The 21,071-nt window shown below is 35.3% G+C and overlaps 1 protein-coding gene across 3 annotated transcripts in view; it reads right to left on the reverse strand.

The window, feature by feature from the left end:
* Positions 1–511: 511 nt before the first annotated feature.
* pax7b (paired box 7b) overlaps positions 512–21,071 on the reverse strand; it is an 80,441-nt gene continuing 59,881 nt past the window's right edge. For all 3 annotated transcript variants that reach the window (XM_051097196.1, XM_051097195.1, XM_051097194.1), the window contains exons 8-9: positions 7,917–8,166; positions 512–2,456 (exon numbers count right to left, since the gene is read on the reverse strand). In XM_051097196.1, the coding sequence (XP_050953153.1) occupies positions 2,341–2,456; positions 7,917–8,166 (366 nt within the window). In that variant the 3' untranslated portion in view covers positions 512–2,340. The remainder of the gene's footprint in view (positions 2,457–7,916; positions 8,167–21,071) is intronic.

Genomic DNA, 21,071 nt, shown 5'->3' on the forward strand with positions numbered 1-21,071 from the left:
ATTCCCTCAGGCCCTGCAGCTCGTCTGTGAATGCAGTGCTCTGAGAGTCTCTGTTGTGACACTGTCTGCAACACTTCACTCTATTCACTTCCAGCGCAACTCAATTACTGGAAACTGATATTTTTAGTATCTTAAATCACCACAACTGTCATGATGCTCTTGACTTCAAAGTGGCTATAAAAATACAGCATTGTTAAGACGGGGATTAAATCATGATCATAGTTGACAGCGACATCAAAGCAGTGAAAAGAGTGTATATGATAAATGCCAATAGATTTTCATGTTTCAAGTATCACAGAAAATGAGCATTTCAGATTAAAAAGCTCTTCGTAAATTTAGGACTAGATTGTAAAGCAGGCCTACATGACACTTCTGGCCATATACCACTATTAAATGCGCAATAAAATGTTTGAGCGTTTTTAAATAGAAAACGTATTTTAACATATATGCCCCGTGAGAATATACAGTGGGTGTTGAGAAAGAAAGAAGCAATCCGTGTTTCTTTGTCCACTTTTTTGAGCTTTAATCCATAACAGATATGCCAGTGCTACAGTAAAGACACCAACAGGCTGAAGGTAGTAAATGCCAATACAAGTTCCCACTACGCTAGTATTTCATACAGCTGAATAAATTATGCCATGATAATATACACACATGCTGAACGGAAATATATCAAAGAAAATTACATATGCGCAAAAAGGTAAAGAATGAAAGAGCAACTGAGGTCGAAAACGATTTGGGAAAGGTGTATCGCCCCGTCAGATAGTGCTTCAAATATCCCAAAGGTAGATTAATGCTTGCAGTAGAAATGAGTGCTACACACTAAAAACATGATTTTTTTTCACATCTCTTTTTTGTCTTTTTCATTTACTATAAAATAGTGTTAAAATGGAATGACTTCAGTCTCAAGTTGGCACGTGGTCACGTGTTCATGTTTCAGTTATTGTCCTGAATAGATATTCATTTTAGGGCACGTCTAGTGACACTCGAGCACAGTTTAGCCACAGAAATTGTCTCCGAGGTTAAAAACACAGCTGAGAAAAGGTGGAATAAGGAGCCATGGTGGCAAACATTAAATGTAAACACAGAATCCATAAATGTGGACATGTATTCAAACTCTCAATGTAATATTTTTGTTTCTTCAAAACAATTATTCAGAAACCTTCACACTTTTGGCCTGTATAAAATGGCATAAGACTTACAGTAAAAGTCCACTTCTCTCTACAAACAGTTTCTGTTCTGTTCATTTTACACTGACCACAGAAACAAATTAATTTCCTCGCAAATAAAAAAGTGCTACCAATTTAGTACATCCTTTTCTGAACTTCTGAAACATGAATTCACAAATCGCCCTTCGGCCATTCGATGGCTAATATCTGATTGTTTTTAGATTCTTGGATAAATCGTAAGCTATACTTTCCATGAATAGCAGAGAAGTGTATGGGAAAGTATATCAAAAAGCCATAAAATGCTAAAATTGTCATTTGCCCATAAGGGCTCATTATAATGGTAATTACAGTGACCACAGAGAACAATTAGTCTGTGTTCACTGCGAAAAATACTTGAATGTGTTTTTTCATTTGGTCATCATATTTCAAAACAGTGTATGTTTTTAAGACAAAATCATCATAAATAACACTGAAAACACTTTTGCCTCATATCACAGCTCCACCAACCCAGATGAAACACTGACCAGCCCAGGTTTTTGTGGAATGTCCAGTTTAAGATTTAAACTCTAGCTCCTCTCAGTATCTCTCTGTGTATATCCATCAGAAATGTAATGTTACAAAGCAAGGCCTTGTGGTTAAAATAGAAACAGGAACTAAACGTGAGAAAAAAATTAAAATGAAACATGTAAACAAAGAGTAATTACAATAGTAAATGCAACAGCAATAGGAACAACCACATTTATAATAACAAATATAATTATAATACCATCATTTTCTATAAACAACATGGTCCGAAGAGTTTGGAATGGGCAACGGCTGCAGCTGTAGCCTATGTGTGCTAACACTGGATGCCGACGGGCAGGGCTTTAGCGATTTGGGCTCAGACAATTGATGCTCATTTTCCCTCTGCTTCTTTCTGAAGCTCTGAAAGGTTCTCTTTGTTGCGGAAGAGAGAAAGGACCGGGACGAGTAAGGAGATGCGGCACAATAGTGTCTGTTTTTTTATGTGGAATGGCTTTTGTATTCACGCTGCTATAGGTAGAAAGTCTAAGACTGCCCGTGATTTTGTAACTTTTTCTTGGTCTCGTTCGCTCCTAGTCAGATGGGCCGCTGCAGAAACAATGGAGGGATGCTGGTGAAACACATGGGTGGATGTGCAGTTTGAGATCCATCAATATGCCTGTCCTGTCTCCACCTGTAGCAGTCCGAGCACAGCCGAGTGCTCTCCGAGCTTCATTCTTCTCTGCGTGGACAAGCTCACATTCTTAGCCAGGTAATCCACCGCAGCTGCACAAAGAGACGAAAACAATTAGTTCATTTCTCAGTAATATGATCAGTGAGAATGAGAAATAATATGCAACAGTGACAATTTTTACCTGGATCTATATAGACAGTTGAATACAAGTGTTGTTCAACAATGAACAAGTTACTTCTCAGTAAAAGTTAAAGATTTGAAGAAACTGATGAATTTCTAATTTCTGAACTGATAGATAATCTATCTAAAATTAATATCTTAATATACTGTCATAGCTTTTTAAAAATAGGCAATGGTATTATCAAATTAAAAAGTGAGCCAAAAAATGGGTGTGGTATAACCAAAATAATGTTTTATTTCTTAAAAAGATAGATTTATATTTTAATAAATATAGTTTTAACTTTTCACCTTCATTTTTTATTTCGTTTTTTAATAATGATTAGGTAAATTTTTACTTTAGAGTTAGACCACGTGACAGTTTTTTAGTGCCTTTCAATTTAATTAAAACTTAAAAAAAAAAAAAAAATGCAATCAGCATGGTCACAAACGTTATATTTCTACATTTTTATCTTGGTCAACTTATTTGTAATTAATCCATATAAGCAATTTTTGGAAAATTATGATTAATTTTTTTGTGTGTGTGGCAGTTAAAATTAAAAAGGTCTTGGTGGTGTAACAGACTGATCTCGATAAAAGTTAAAGATTTGGAAAAAATAAAAAATAAAAAACTGCTGTTTGGCATGCTCTATCTAAAATTAATATCTTAATATACTGTCATAGCTTTTTAAAAATAAGCAATGAAAAAAAAGTACTATCAGTATATATTTAAAAAAAAAACGTTTTTCTAATGAAATCAGTGTGGTATAACCATTTTTTTTTCAGAAATAGATATCTTTATTTTTTAATAAATATAGTTTTAACTTTTTACTTTTTTTATTTTTTAATAATGATTAGGTTCAGGAAAATATTAAATAATTTTTTTTGTCTTTTGGTGTTACACCACTTGACTGTTTTTTAGAGGCTTTCAATTTTTTTACTTTTTAATAATGATTAGGTTTTCACTTTTTTTTATTTTTTAATAATGATTAGGTTCAGGAAAATATTATATCATTTTTTTGTCTTTTGGTGTTATACCACTTGACTGTTTTTAGAGGCTTTCAATTTAAATTAAAATAAAAAAAAAAAATAAAAAAAATAAAATGAAATTCAATATGAATACAAAGGTTATATTTTCTACATTTTCATCTTTGTCAGCTTATTTATAATTGATCCATATAAACATTTTCTTTAAATTATGATTACTTTTTTTGTGTTAAAATAAAAAAGGTCTTGGTGGAGTTACAGACTGATCTCAATAAAAGTTTAGGATGTGAAGAAAAAAAACAACTGTTTGGCATAATCTATCTAAAATTAATATCTTAATATAATGTCATAGAGTTTTAAAAATAAGCAATGAAAAAAATTAAGGATTATCAATATTTAAAAACAATGAATTAAAAAAACCTTTGTCTTACTAATGAAATCAGTGTGGTATAACCAACATACTTTTTTCCATTAATAGACATTCATTTTTTTAATAAATATAGTTAGAACGTTTCACCTTGATTTATTTATTTTTAATTTTTGATCAGGTTCAGAAAAATATTATATCAATTTTTACTTTTAATCTACATTTTCTACACTTTCATCCTGGTCAGCTTATTTGTAATTGATCATATAAGCACTTTTTTTTTTTGAAAATTATGATTAAGTTAGGGAAAATATGTATTACTTTTAACTTCTCACTTATACCACTTGACATTTTAGAGTCTTTTTCAATCAAATTCAAAATGAACAAAAACTGCTGAAAACCAAAACGCATACAAAGATGACTTTTTCATTTTCATACATTTTCATCTTAGACATCCTTATTTGTCACTGATCTGTATAAGCAGACTACTCTGGGTTTAGTTTTGGGTTGAGTTTCAAAGCAGACCCTTCACATCATCACTGAGCTCTCACAAACACACTCCTGATTCCAGAGACACGGAGCACCTGTTCCCCACTGTCACTCATTCCTGTCATAGCGAGTATTCCTCAGCACATTCCTCATTATGTCTGTCACCACTCTTCTCAGAATTCAACACTTCCCATCATACAACATTATACTCTGACACACCAATCCATTCAATCCATCCATCTTCCTTTAAAAAAAGCCACCCAAATTGGCATAAACAAGATTTAAATAAAAAAATACAAAAAAACCTTTTTAAAGTTCTTTTGAACACTATCAGTTGAGGAAGAAAAGTTGAAGCTCAAACTTTTTCAGCTCTACTGAGTAGATTTAGATAATGAGTCCACTCGATTTTCTACGCCTGAGAAAACTGTTACTGTTGTTCGAGATATGTATCTGTACGGCTGCGCGAAATGCAATAGAGAGACGGCAGAAAAAGTGGCGAGATTCCCACCAGATAGGTGTAGCACACAAAACGGTGTGACTAACATATCACCTGAGGGCATGGCTCGCATTGGATTGATCTGGAGTCTGGCTTCTCTGGGAGATCTTTATCAGGAGCACGTGTCGACTCCGTCCCGCGGGCTAATCCAAGGTCAGAGGGCACCCAGAGTCCCGCTCGCAAGCCAGGACCCCAGCATTGATCTGCCTCCCGTCTCACACTGTTTCAATTTAAATACATGAGCCAAAGACATTAAGGACATTTGATTGGTGGAAAAAGACAGTGAATCGTGTTTGGGGTTGCGAGGACAAACCAAGGACAGGATGGAAGTGGCGCAACGCAAAAAACCAGGGAAGCTCCAATTAACCCCTCTAGCCACTTCCCCTTCAAAACAGAAAAGGCCTCCCTCGCCGAGTCCAACTGGAATTGGTTTACTTATTAAGTTAGCACTGCGCTAGCTGTAACCTTCAGGTAATTATTTGCATAGACGTTTCCCACCCCCATCCTCAAAGCCGAAATGAAAAAAATGGAAAGAGTCAGGCGGAGGAGGTTAAACCTGAGGGCTTTGCGTTTCGAAAACTGACAGGAGTGAGTGTTTTTGGAGTTGGCATTGCAACCACAGCCACTCCTTTTCCGTTAAACGGTAAACACAGTGATCATTTGATCAAAATGTCAACAGCAATGACAAAACGCATCACGACGGAGACGTCTACGATTAATGGATATCAAAAAAGCAAGCATTAGCGTGCTGGCATTAGCTGCTGGCGTGTCAAGAGCAAGAGCCTCTGATGTTTTTTGGTCGGAGGCCCTTTGATTACCCTAGCAGAGGAGGTGTTATTTGAACCTCTCCTTCCTTTATTCATCATTAGCAGAAGTGTTGAGGCGGGGCAGAGCGAGGGTGCGTGCGGACGGTGCCAGACATCTGTCAGTGTGACAGTAAGCGGCGCACGTTAGCGTCTGCAAGCGAGAGTAAAAAGGAAGCTGTCAGGGAACGGCGGCACGTACGGTAGCAGCCGCATACCTGTGGGTGGGCTAGCTGTCTGTACAGGAGACACTGGTGCTGACAGCTAGCAGAGAGAGTAATCACAGCTCATTTAACCTCTCTCCCTCAGGAAGCCTTTCTCTCCTGTCAGCCCCGTTTACTCCTTAAATCCCGCTCAGACTGAATCTCTGCCTTGCCTAAGAGGAGCACCGAATCTGCTCTCTGACACTCACGGTCACAGCGAACACACGCAAGCACAAAGTGCACCCTTAAGCTGTCTTCCGAATTTCAATGAAATATTAGACAGGTGGGCTAAATCAGTGATTTCGCACCCCAGGGAGTACTTAAAAAAACAGTTCACCCAAACATGAAGATTCAGTGCTAAACTCAACTAAAATAACAGAATGTAAATTAACTGAACTGCAAATCATTTAAAGGGATAGTTCACCCAAAAATGAAAACTCTGTCATTTATTACTCACCCTCATGTCCCTCCAAACCCGTAAGACCTTCGCTCATCTTCAGAACACAAAGCAAGATGTTTTTGATGAAATATGAGAGCTCTCTGACCCTCCATAGACAGCAAGGGTCCTTCCACATTCAAGGTTTCAGAAAGTAGTAAGGACCTTGATAAAATAGTCCATGTGACATCAATGTTTCAACTGTAATTTTAAGAAGCTACGAGAATACTTTTTGAGAAAACACCCCCTTGTCATCCAAGATGTTCATGTCTTGCTTTCTTCAGTCATTAAGAAATAGTTTTTTGAGGAAAACATTTCAGGATTTTTCTCCATATGGTGCCTCTGATTTTGAACGTCCAAAATGCAGTTTAAATGCAGCTTCAAAGGGCTCTAAACAATCGCATCCAAAGAAAGAAGAAGAAGAATTTTTCTAAAAAAATGACAGTTTATATACTTTTTAACCTCAAACGCTCATCTTGTCTAGTCTACCTTAACTGTTTTATCTGGTTCATGACAGTTAGGGTACATCTAAAAACTCCCATTTCATTTTCTCTTCCAACTTCAAAATCATACTGCATCTCTGTTTTACCTTTTTTTGAAAAGGGTGTTTGACCTTCTTTGCATGTTCACTTTGTAAACACTGGGTCGGTAGTTCTGCAGTGATGTAGGATGATTTTGAAGTTGGAGGAGAAAATGAGATGAGAGTTTTTTGACATACACTAACTGTCATGAACCGGGAAAAAACAGGGTTCAGGCAGATGAGACAAGATGAGCATTTGAGGTCAAACAATTTTACATGTACATTTTTGTCCTGGAAGTGAACTTCTCCTTTAAGAATCAGTTCAACAGCGCTCAAATTTTAGCGGGAAATTGATGTTTTGAAAATTCCAGTGCTGTTTTTACGAGCAGAACAAAGCATGTGCATGCATCGTGGTACTCTCCGTAATGGTGGAGGACTGTCCCGACAGAGAAGAAATCCATTGAATAAAGTCATTATTTTTGTTTACTTTGCACACAAAAGGTATTCTCGTATCTTCATAAAATTATGATTGAACCACTGATGTCACATGGACTATTTTAACAATGTCCTTACAACATTTCTGGACCTTGAACGTGGAAGGACCTTTGCTGTCCATGAAGAGTCAGAAAGCTCTCGGATTTCATCAAAAATGTCTTAATTTGTGTTCCGAAAATGAACGAAGGTCTTATGGGTTTGGAGCGACATGAGGGTGAGTAATTCATGACAGAATTTTTATTTTTGAGTGAACTAACCCTTTAATGAATAATTAGGTACTTTTTTTCATATGATAGAAATCAACACCACAAAAGTCTTTATATTTCTGTGTGTAATTAAGAAATTTACCACTAAATAAAAATTGTTTCTACACCTAATTGTTTGTGGCAGTGAGTTGAGACCAGAAACAAGAGGGGGAGTAATTAACAACAAAATCTTAATTTTTGGGTGAACTAACCCTTTTACAAAGATTAGTAACAATGTTGCGCGTTATTAGTTAATGAGGAACGCAACTTGAGTCCTACCGATGGGTATGTCAGAGTAATTGAGACAAAAAAGTAATACATTTTCACTATAAGTAAAGAGGAGCGAGGCACTTACTCTGGCCGTACTGACTGTATTGGTAGCCCGCAGTGACGGGGTCCACGCTGTAGCTGGTGGTGCTGTACGTAGGGGGGCAGTAGGATTGGGAGGAGGGCAGGCTGTCAGCGGTCTTGATAGGCTCAGAGCGCTGGCTGCAGCTGGCTGTGATGGGGTTGGAGGCCTCCAGGCTGCCGTGCAGGGGGGAGATGGAGAATTCATGCTGGGGCTGAGGGGCCACGGCGCTAGGGTTGCTGAGGATACTCATCACCTGGTGGGAAAAAACGAACGAGAGTCAGGATCAGCAAAAAGATACAGAAACCACTTCATCATCGGTAGTAAATCGGTTTCCCGATTCATTGTTGGACACTGCATGTCATGCGAAGTTCAAGGCCTCATCCTTGATAGGGGTTAAACATCTTCACAACGACCCCTTTCCTGCATCCCAAGGGAGCATTTACTAGGCTGAAAACAGTGTCAGGGTAAATAACAGACACAGAAGGGACCAGCACAGAGCCGGGTGGTGGTAGAGGGGGGTGTTCAGAGTGTGCCAGGGTTGTCTGTCCTGAGGCTTTTCTTCATAACAAGCTCCCAGGGAGAATTTAATCTGGAGCCTTCAGCCATCCCAGAGTCTCAACCCTCATGAATGATTAAAATAATAAACACTCATATTAGATGCCCCCAGAGATTGGGAGATTAGACACTCTACAAGGTCTGTCCTTGTTTTGTGTAATATTGTTTACAGCTAATGTAACCCAGTAAACTCTGGAAAAATAATAAGAGTAATATTTTAATATATACTGTACAATACTGGTAAGAATGTTTTGAATTATGATGATTTTATTGAAAGAAGAAGTATTGTGCTCACCAAGGCTGCATTTATATGATCAAAAATAATGTAATTCTGTGAAATATTTTTACAATTTAAAATAACTGTTTTTTATTTGAATATATTTTAAAATGTAATTTATTCCTGTGATGCAAAACTGAATTTTCAGCAGCCTTTACTCCAGTCTTTAGTGTCACATGATCCTTCAGAAATCATTCTAATTTGCTGATTTTTCAGATTTGCTAATCAAAGGTTATGCTGTTTAATGATGCAAAAAAATATTCGGATCGCAAGTATTATTTAATTTTTCTTTATTTTCTGCACCCATCACATTTTATCTAAAATAAGAATGAAATAAAACCTAATTATAAATAATGCAATTCATAACTTTAGAATGATTTTCCAAGTTATTTTCATAGTTTTTCATAGAAATATGTACATAAAGCCATTTGATGATGCCATGCTGCTGATTACCATAGGAAGCAAAAAACACAAAAAATTATATCAAATTAATGTAATTAAAAAAATGTATATAATTTATTTAAAAATTAATATCATTTAAAATATATTATTTACATATATGTACACATACAAACAAACCACAAAAACAACAACAACAACAAAAAAACCTACTCAAAATAATAACTGAACTGAACTATTATATATGTGATAGGTCAGTCATTCAAAGCTGTTTCAAAACCAATGTGAAGCAGCCAGATAGAAGGGGTGGAGGCAGAGGGGGGAAAAAAAGTGTATGAAAGGAGAAAACGAGGGACAGAGACGCTGCATGCAGAGGTTGCTCTGCCTGCCACATGCTCCCCATCCGCAGACTGAAACAAAGCATCCTCCTGAACATCAGGTTCACGTTGTGGCTCGCTACGCCCAGCTGCCCTTTGGCCGTCTCAGGACCCAACCTGCTAAACCAATTAGCCCATCACAGAGCTGCTGTGAGCAAAATCAAGCCCACATGCACCACTCAAAACAACATCCATGGGCTATTTGTTGAAGTCTGATACAACCCAGGAGATGACAGAGGACTTCAGAATGATCAGCTGCACGTTGGGAAATAAATCAACGTGCTACAACGAACCGTTGGCCCACCAGTGCGCATACATTCTCAGACGACGCATGGCCTAAACAGATAAGTGAATTTAGACTAATATCCTCCTGAAGCTTCCAGGAAAATACGCAGCACTTGAAACATATTAAATACATAAAAGGCCACTTGAAATGGAGCATGTTGGATACGAGTGTGGAAAGTCCCACTTCTCATGTGATATATGATATGAGCAGGCCAAGCAGACTTCCTGTGATGAAGGTAGTGGAGAGAGAGAGAGGGAAATGTGTTAATTAACCGGGCAGCACACGGCGGGCTGTCACGCCACTGAGCGCTGGTGTATGACCCTGGACACGGGGCGATGGGTCAGGGGCAAACCGCCTGCTCAACAGGGGGCTGAATGGGCAGCTGGAGGGGAGACAGACTTAACAGGCGCTTAATTGAGGTCTGATTATATTCAGTTCTAGCCGTTAAATGAAACTCTCCTCACAGGTCTGTATGTGGCACTATTGTGTTGAATGCATGGTATGCTGTTTTATAAGTCGGCGTGAAGTAAACTTCAAGTATAAGCCGTTTTCTATGAATGTGTGAGACTTCCGGTTCATTAGCTGCTGTAGGGAAATAACCAGAAGAATAACGGGCTGCAGTAACCGGTAAAACTGTTTGGATTACAAACCACTGTGCTCATAATTAAGATAATGCATAAAATCATATGGTAAGAGTTTGCAATATATTGTACTAAGTGACAACTTAGATATTTGAGTTAACTAAACCAAAAATTTGGTTTGTTAAACTTAAAAGCTTGGCTTGTTACCCAGCTGCCTTAAAATTATAAATTGCATCAACTCAAATATCTAAGCTGTCACTTAGTACAATTTAACATTTCAAAGTTGAGTAAACTTTTTTGAGTTGACTGAACTTAACATTTTAAGGCAACATTTTAAGTTGACTCAACAAATTGGGTTTTACAGTGGCAGCAAAATGAGCTGTTTTGTACAGCTAAAAATAGCTGGACGTGGATGAGACCGCATCTAATCTTAGGGAAACTAACTGATAGACCCAAGTCCTCGCCTTACAATTTTTTTCTTTTTTAATAATGCTTTTTACTTCAATGCACATCACAATATGGAAATATCGATACTTTCATTTCATTGCAACTTTAAATAACAGAGTATTAAAGATGTTACACAATGTATTGAATATATTTATGGTGTTCTGAAATGAGGAGACAGAAGTCCTCTAATTGTTTCCATTTTTTTCCCATTAAATGTAAATGCATGTCCCAGTTACATTTTCTTGGTTAAATAAACACTACTTACACTACCAGAATAAAAATCTATACTGTATTTTTACATTAACAATGCAATTAATAGGCTATTTAATTAATTAAAAAGTGTGAGAGTTGTGTACTTACTTTTCTAGTCTTCCCATTAACGCCTTCATTGTTCATTCAGACTGATTTGCGTACACAGAACATGCCCAAACACGAGAGGCGGGTTTTATCACATGAACTACAGTCACGAACACAGTCAATCATATCCAGTCATATTGCGATGGAGGAATTGCCTTCTCTCACTTTCCTCCATTCATTCTCAAGTACCCCCCACCAAACTCACCACACACTTTAGGGGGTCTGTTAAAACTCAAAGGGCTCAGGGGAGGCGAGAAAGACGCAGATTCCAGCTGTAACTTTAACTGCTGGTGTCACTGTTAGACAATGTTTCTTTAGAAAAACAAGTGATTTATATGTTTTTTTACAGTATGTCATATTTTGTAATATTTGCATTGTTTTATTTTTGGACTATGAATTGTTTTTCTCATCCAATTTTTTGAGGAGGCACTGCTTCCCTTACCTCCACCGAGGATATATAAACACAAAACAAATGTGTTAGGCAACAGATTTCAAAATAAGTATAGTATTACATTATAAAGAGAAAACTTGATAGTTTTGTATGTCGATCCAAAGTTGTCATCAACTTAAGTTGTCATAAGATTTGACAGATATGCATATTTATTTAAATGTCTGTTGTGTTTATCACAAAAAGCCATTTTATGACTTTGTAAGACTTAGTATATAGTCATATATACCTTTATGATGCTCCAAAAATGCCATAAAAGGGATCACAAAGGCATCCATACAACTCAGACACTATATTACAAGTCTTTTGATGTCGTATAGTAGCTTTTATGACGCAAAATGTGATGTCCACATGAACGTCATGAATACATTGACAGATGTGGTCACTATAAACACACGTACAGCATGAAGATTTAGGAAGATGCATAAAAAAATAACAAATGGGTTTGGAAACACATCAGGATGAGTAAATAGTGTAAATAAAGTAAAAAATGACAATTTTTTGTGAAATATCCCTTTAAATGTTTTCTCAGTCCATTTAAACAAGGAATAACAAGAATTTCCAGCAGACCACAATGAAGTCATGAAATTCTGTAATCCTTTGTATTCCCCGAATACTGACGTTTCACTGTAATATGAGGTAATTTGAGCTAATAGTATAGCTTGAGCCTATGTAAGTTGAGCATCTCCCCAGGAGTGGAGTTTTAATCAGATGAGCGGGGGACGCCGACACAAGGGGTGTCAACCCAGAATGTGGGCAGAGAGCGCCGGGTGCCTGACACCTCCATTCAGCCCTGCGCTTAAGCAGCCTGTAGCCTGGGTGATGCCATTATTGTGCTGGAAGACAAATTATTCAAATCTTCAAATTTAGCATAACCTTATTGACATCAATTAAAGTGGCAAACGGAGAATATTCCAGCACGGTGAGAGGTAGAGCCTGGCTTTTTATCACGAGAGGCAGCACGTGGTGAGGCTATTGTCAGCTCAATCCTCTCGCCGCACAGCGCACCGCGGAGAGAGGCCTGCCTTAAACCGTAGCGCCCAGCCAGCTGTAATTAGGACATTCAACTTAAAGTGCACATGGAGCCACAACACAAACACTAACAAACAGCAGGACTGCCTGTGAACTCTTTACATGGGCTACTGCACTCACAGTGGGACAACCGAAAAACAGAAGGGGCAGAAACGACACAGTCTGGCTCTGTTTTAGAAAGGGCTCACTTATCAGCCACTGTTTTTGTCATGAGAGTCGTGTGCTAAAGTCGAATTGTTTTTAAGAAAACTGAAGACTTTTCATAAGGCACTATAATAGTGTGAATGTGGCAGGATAAATGATCAGCACGTTAATATTTATTTAAATGATAAGTTAAATGATATAAATAAATAAATAGTAAGAAAATGGCACTGTAACTGTTTGTAAATAGAATTAAATAAAATGGGGAAAAATAAAATTAGAGAAATAAATAATAACATGAAATAATGTTCTACAATAAAATTAAATGATTAGCATGGAAAATAACATTGCCACTCAGTTTGTAAATAAAATAAACAAAGAAGGGTATATAAAATGAAATAAAATGGGGGAAAATAAAATTGGAGAAATAAATAATAAAATTAAACAATGTTCTAGAATAAATAAATGTTAAATGATTAGCATAGAAAATAACATTGCCACTCATTTTGTAAATAAAATAAAAATAATAATAAAAAAAGGTTGGAACATAAACTGAAAAAAAAAGCGGGGGACAAAAATAAAATTAGAGAAAAAAATAATAAAATTAAATAATATTCTAAAATAAATAAAGGTTAAGTTATTAACATAGAAAATAACATTGCCAGTTCATTATTAAAATAAAAATGGTTGAAAATAAAATGAAATAAATGGGGGGGAAATTAAACTGGAGAATTAATAAAATGAGAGAAAAAATAAAATAGGAGGAATAAATACTGTTTTAGAATAAATAAAGGTTAAATGGTTAGCATAGTAAATAACATTGCCACTCAGTTTGCAAATAAAATAAAAGTGTGGGGGGGGGGAATAAATGTAGAAAAAATAAAATTGGAGAAATAAATAATAAAATAAAAAAAATGTTCTAGAAAAAAATAAAGGTTAAATGATTAACACAGAAAATAACATTGCCACTCAGTGTGTTATTAAAATAAGAAGGGGTAAAAATAACATGAAATAAAATGAAAAAATAAAATTGGAGAAATAAATAATAAAATGAAAAAGTGTTCTTTAATAAATAAAGGCTAAATGACTAGCATAGAAACATTTCCACTCAGTTTGTGAATAAAATTATATAAAATAAAATATGCAATAAAATAAATAGGTGAAAAATAAAATTATATGTAATAAAATGGAATTAAAAATTGATCAAATGGAAAATAAAATAAAATTGGGGGTAGGGTAAAATTGGAAAAATAAACAGTAAAATTAAATAATGTTCTAGAATAAATAAAGGTTAAATAATTAGCATGAAAAATAACATTGCCACTCAGTTTGTAAATAAAATAAAATCAAATCAAGGGAAAATTATTTTATAAATTAAAATGGGAGAAAATAAAATTCAAATAAAAAATGGGTGAAAAATAAAAAGGGGATGGGGGAAAAAAATTTAATAAAATGGGTAAAATAAAATAATAAAATGAAATAAAATAAAATAGAAAAACAGAATAAAAATAAAATAGTACATTTACTCCATAGACTTTTCATTTAAGTATCAATGTGCATTTTTGAAGTTTTAACATATCAAGAAAAATGTTTAAAAATCATAAATACTGTAAAAATTGTGTGCAAAAATGTAGGGATTCTGTTAAAGGGCAAAATGTATGAAGTCGGATAACCTTGCCTGCAGTTAGAACCCAAGACTATAACCGACAGCCCGGCCAGACGCAGGGTTGTAATCTATTATTTCCTGTCATACTACCATTGCTAAGTAAAAATCAATATTCTTTCCACATGTGTAACCTTTTTGTATCTGATACGGCCGGTGGGAGGAAGCAGGAATATTTGCCAATCAATGTGGCTGACAAACAACATCCCCAGGCAGTGCGACTCTCCAGGCCCACAAACACCAGAGGACAAATCCAGGCCGACCCACACAAGCACACAGTGCGAACACCCCGGCTGAGACACACTTAACTTTCTTGAGCCTTTTCAAAGTAAGTCCCCACCCCCACAACCCTCAGCCCCCCCACCCCAGCCCAACTATTTCCTCTTTCATTCTGTGAAGCATCCCCCCAGTAGCTAGGCTTTCATTTGTTGTCGGTCTGTGTGAGAGCTGCTAGTGCAGATAATGCCAGGCAGGATCCAGTTTAAAGGACATAGCTGCAGGCGTTTCGCTCCTCTCCCTCTCTCGCTCCTTTTTTACTTTCTGTCTCCCGACAGATAGATTACTTTATAAATAATAATAAAAAGTAATTAATTCTCTCAACTTCAGAGCCCTCTAGCCTGCAGCAGTGTAAATGTAAAACTGGAAATTGATACAATGTGCATCCTTTCAGATAAACAAACAGCGCCGTGGCAATAAAAAGGAAAGCTTTTCACACTACCATAATTTCCTTAACTGTCAAATTATATTTTTTGTCTGAGTAAATGTTTGACGTGACTTGGTTCTTTGTTGGACTTTCTTTTTTTTCTCTTGACGAAATGGAACGAGGCTCACGCTTAGCTGGAACAAAACTGAAATGCGATGACAGTCTCTAAAAGGAGAAAACGAGAGGCTAATTCAACAAAACTGGAACTAAACACTTACACAGATGATGGCTTAATAGCACTACACTTATTAATAATGTAATATATCAATAATCACTAAATCAGTCTATTGTGATTTGGGGGTGAGGGGCAAATTTAAGAAAAAAGAAGTATATACTTAAAATCTTGGGGTTACAGAATTGTTTATTTACAGAATTGTCAAGCCCATGTTCCATGTCAAATAGAAGTGATTACCACAGACTTTGGCTATGTTTACACTAGTGTGTGTTCATTTTAAAACGCCTGTCGTTTACACTACTCCAGAGATTTTGACCCTTGAAAAAAAGAGACTTTTAAAAAACGCTACAGACCCCATTTCACGTTATGTTTCAGTGTAAATGGACCTAAACAGAGATTTTAAAATCCATCATGCTCATTATGAATGTTCATGTGGTTTTCTGCTTTCAGTCACTCAGCAGCCATTTTTGAAACACCTCAAGCATGCAAGTGTAGCTCCTATGTCTTTGGGAAACATCAAATTCTCCAAAATGGTTCATTAAGCTTACAATTAAATTTCATATATGAAAACACCAATGACATTTGACCAAAACAGTCTCATAAAGTTTGTTTCTTATGTTCAAATACCATTAAAAAATTGTTTTTGATGCTAGACCAGCCAATGCACATGCGCAGGAAAGACTTTATATTTAAGAAGACTGTGACCTCCTAATACTTTGAATAGTGCAACGCCAATATGGCGAATAAGCCCCGCCTTCTAAATGAAAGAGCCAATGGGTGATTTGGAAAGTCAGCTGCTAGAAGTTCCGGTTCTGGAAACTGGCAGCGTTCTCAAATTGACGCTCATGACAGCGTATGTGCATTGGCTGGTCTGGCATCACCAACAAGCTTTTTTTAATGGTATTTAAACATAAGAAATAAGCCATATGAGACTGTTGTTGTCAAATTTCACTGGTGTTTTCAAGTATAATATTTAATCATAAGCTTAGTGAACAGTTTTGGAAAATTAGATGTTTCCCCATTCAAAGAGATAGGAGCTGCACTTGCATGCCCAAAAGGCATTTCAAAGATGGCCGGCAAGTTAAACGACGTGTCTTAAAGGGAATTTGGGAACAAAAAGTTTCTAACGGCAGCTGCAGTGACGCAATAACTTTATTATACAACTATTAGCTCTTTCATATAGAAGGTGGGGCTTATTCGTCATATCGGGCGTTGCACTTTCTCCCATTCATAAGTAATAGGAGTGCACGTTTCTGAAATGCAGTGAAAACGCCAGTATAGGCAAAGATTCACTAGTGTAAACAAGGCTTTTGATATAACTTTGACTCAACAACAGCAAAATTAAATATATATTTTGTTTTAACATAGAGTTTACTTACAACTTTAAAAAAATTTTTTTGCAAAGATTATTGGAATAAGTTGCACAAGAAAATACTATTTCAGTCTTTCTTATTTAAAATTTCATATTTAATTCAATGTTACTTGCCGTTTCTTTGTAACTATTTGAAATTTCTGCAATTTCTGTTTCAAAGCCTACATCATTTTTGTCAAAAATCATTAGGATATTAAGTAAAGATTATGTTCCATGAAGATATTTTGTAGATTTCCTACCGTAAATATATAAAAACTTAATTTTTGATTAGTAATATGCATTGCTGAGAACTTAATTTCGACAATTTTAAAGGTGATTTTCTCAGTATTTGGATTTTTTTGCACCCTCAGATTCCAGATTTACAAATATTGTCTTATCCTAACAAACCATACATCAATTTTTAAAACTGGTTTTGTGGTCCAAGGTCACATATAATAGGGCTGAGTATTGACAAATTTCATGGTTCGATTCTGATTTCAATTGGATTCGATATCAGTTACTTTGAATATATATCAAGCACAGCATCTCTCAACTAATGCTGTAAAATATACATGAGAGACAGTTGGTACTACATTAATTTTAATCAACTGGTTTGTAAACAAACACTTAAATTTCACACAATGAAGTTCTTATAATAATAAAGTTATAGTTTACAATTACACAATTATATTTCTACTCCAATTCATTTTAGAAATATAAACATTTAAATGAAGGCTGTCATAAAAAAAAATCAATTAAAGTTAAACACTGAACAACAGTAAAAATTATAATGAATATGTTATACGCTGCATATATTTAGCAAAATGCTCCTGTATAGAGTTTATTTTTCTAACTGACTAATGGGTTTATGGTCACTGAATATGTTTTTTCTGAGGTAAATGTGATGTGACATTGGTTAATAATATGTCAATAATTTGAAATCTGAGACTTTGTTTCATATCAAAAGTAACAAAGCACAAAGCTTATTGCTATTTATTGAATGGGAGGTGCACTACAACGTTCTGTTCATTAACTTAAAACAGGCTAGACTAATCGATTTTTGAGATTTAAGAATCAATATCTTTTTATATAAATGAGAATTGATTCAAATCAAGAAATTTATTATTACTGATTTGTCCAAAAATAACAAGTGTTATGCTGTAGGTCTTACTGTATGTGAATCCCCTGTAGAGAGCTATAATAGCATAAAAGAAACTCAGAGTCCCTAACAATACAGCCCAAAATCTGGCCTGTCCACCTGCTCTGAGAGAGAGAGAAAGAGAGAGAGAGAGAGCAGTAGGACAAATGTGGGTGGAGACTCCAGGAGGACAGTGTGTGTCTGTGGGCCAGCTAACTCACACACAAAATCTCTCTTTTTACGCACATCCACACTCAGCTTAATCTGTCCAAGACTGGATTTGCTGGTGGCTCTCATTTCACTGGAATATACACAAGCATGTTGGGAAAATGTCACCTGTGCAGAGAGCTGGATTTACAAGGGTTGATGTCATAAGGCTATCTGCACAGCTAAAGGTTACATGTCCTACCCTCAGACCTCCAGTCCTAATATCATACTTACAGAGATCAGCTGTAGTAAATGAACTGAGTTAAGGGGGACAGATGCGGTAGGAATACACCACATACATAAAAAAAGACACTGCTTCCAAAAACGATATTGGATTTGAGGATTAGCAAACAGAGCACAATGTTCTCTTGAGTGACATGGGTATAAAAACACTCACCGACTTCGGCATTACATTTCAGGGGCAATATCTGATGCAATGCAGCCGTAATTAAAGAAGCGCTGCCATTCTTTGTCGGAAAGTCGCTTTTCAGAGAGAATCCGTAATCCTCAAACACCCCAACACCCACAATGCCAGAATCAACTAGCAAACAATGTCAGGAGGCAAGATAGCAATCAGGAAAACACAGAAATGGAAATGTGGACATTTGAGCGTGGTAGTTCCAGAATGCCGTGATGAGTGATGTAATTCCACACGGATTTGGGCAACACAATCATGACTCATGCTGTGATATTCATTAGTTATAGATAAAGTGTGTCATTTTTTCCACAAGTGACAACATGCAGAACTGTAACAAGAAATTAAAATATAAAAAAATATTAAAATATATAAAATAATTAATAATAATAATAGTAAATAAAAATAACAATATTATTGTCATTATTATTATTAATAATAAAACACTTTTAAGTTACTCCCTCCTCAGATTCAAACCACTGTACAATATCGTTCAAAAGTTAAACGATTTTTTCATCTTTAATTTATGATTTATGAGTAAAAACACTAAAACTGTAAAATAAAGAGTTAAGAATAAAGTGTGTATTTCGTCACCACAAGTAACAACATACTGAATTGTAACAAGAATTTAAAATATAAATAATAAAAAGAATATACAAATATTTTACATATAAAATATATTAATTTATTGTATATATGTATTTTAAAATGTATTGTGTGTGTACATATATATACACACACACACATTTTTAATATTATTACAATTTAAAATAACCATTTTAATGTAACTCCAGTCTTCAGTGTCTTCAGTTTGCTAATTTGTTGATCAAGACAATTTAGTTTTGTGCTGCTTAATATTTTTATGAACACCATGTTACAATTTTTCAGGTTATCATTGCTTTGATGAATAGAAATGAAAAATAATGTAATGCACCTGCAATGTAGTTTTGTCAATTTAATGTGACATTGCTAAACTGTTTACGTAGTAACAACATACTGAACTGTAACAAGAATTTAAAATAGAAATAATAAAAAAGTAATATAAAATATATAAAATATAAATTATTAACAATAATAATAGTAATTAAAAATAACATTACATTATTATTATTAACCATTGTACATTATCATTCAAAATTAAATTAATTATATTTTAGAAAGATTTTAAGTCTCTTATCCTCAACAAAGCTGTATTTATGATGAAAAACTGAGTAAAACCAGTAAACTGTAAAATAAAGTGTTAATAAATAAAGTGTCTTTCTGCACCACAAGTGACATCATACAGAATTTTAACAAGAGTAATTTACAAGAAAATATGAATAATAAAGCATAATTAAAATAACATATAAAATAAAATATATTAAATATAAATAATTTAAATAATAATAGTAATAATAAAAATGTATGATGAAAAACTGAGTAAAAACAGTAAATAACCATTTAAACATAACAACAGTGTCATGAAAAAATCATTAAGATTTGTAGATTTTTTGATCAAGAAAATATGTTTATTTTCTAATTTGTGCTGATAATATTTTTATAGAAACAATGTTACATTTTTTTTCTTTTCCTTTTTTCTTTTACCTTCACTTTTGATCAATTTAATGTGCCCTTGCTGAATATATATATATACATTTTTATTTATTTATTTTCTAAAATCTTACTGACCCCAAACTTTTGCAATTTGCCGTTCCAGAAATTACACCATTCATATATATTAACAATCATAAAATTCTGTCTTCTGTGATATTCTTCAATATAAAGAAGTGCAAGGGCTAATCATGCAATATAAATGAATTTCCATACATCATCACCATTATTAGCTATGAGTCTATTAAGCATACAGTACATGAACTTGCACTGCAGAATCAGACCATTGTGACTTCAGTGCAGTCGCTTTGAAAGGTGACAAAACAAGACCCCCACCCGAGAGACAAAATGGCTATTTTTTTTTTTAAATAAACACTATTGCATAAAATCAATTAGTGGTTTTGTCACGGCTGGAGGCAGAGGTGGGTAATTAGAAGACCCGTCTGTTTGCGGCGAGACCTTCGTGGGATCTCTCTCTCCCCTAGTGGCAGGGAGCAGATGACATAGATGATTTCCTCTCCTGGCTCGATGTCACTGCACTAATTGGCCACAGCACATTAATTGAAAGTGAAAAGAAGAGTCCGCCAAAAACCGAGAGGGTGGGGGAGCGTGAGAGGGGATGGCACAGACTGTCATATAGGCTGGAGGAGGAGGCTGAGGCGGCTGGGGAGTCTTTAATTGTTTCAAATTAGGCATGTGATTGACAGTGACAGAAAGTGGGCATTGACAAGCTGGGCCCAGATGAGAGCGATTAGCGTGCAACCAGACAAGCTGTCACTTCTCGCAACATGTTATCTGGAGGAAATATTCTGCATATGGCTCTTTTAACCCTGTGTAGTAAACCAGGGCTCTGATAGTGTATGATGGGAATCAATGTATTGAGTGAAAGACGAAAATCACTGACATTGTGTCAATACATCAAGTTACATAAAACAAAGGTGAAAAACATGGTGAATAATAAAAATTCTTTCAAGTTACTCCCTCCCCAAATTCACATTATTGTATATTATCGTTAA

The sequence above is a fragment of the Labeo rohita genome, chromosome 23, assembly GCF_022985175.1.
Source record: "Labeo rohita strain BAU-BD-2019 chromosome 23, IGBB_LRoh.1.0, whole genome shotgun sequence".
Taxonomy (NCBI): Eukaryota; Metazoa; Chordata; class Actinopteri; order Cypriniformes; family Cyprinidae; genus Labeo; species Labeo rohita.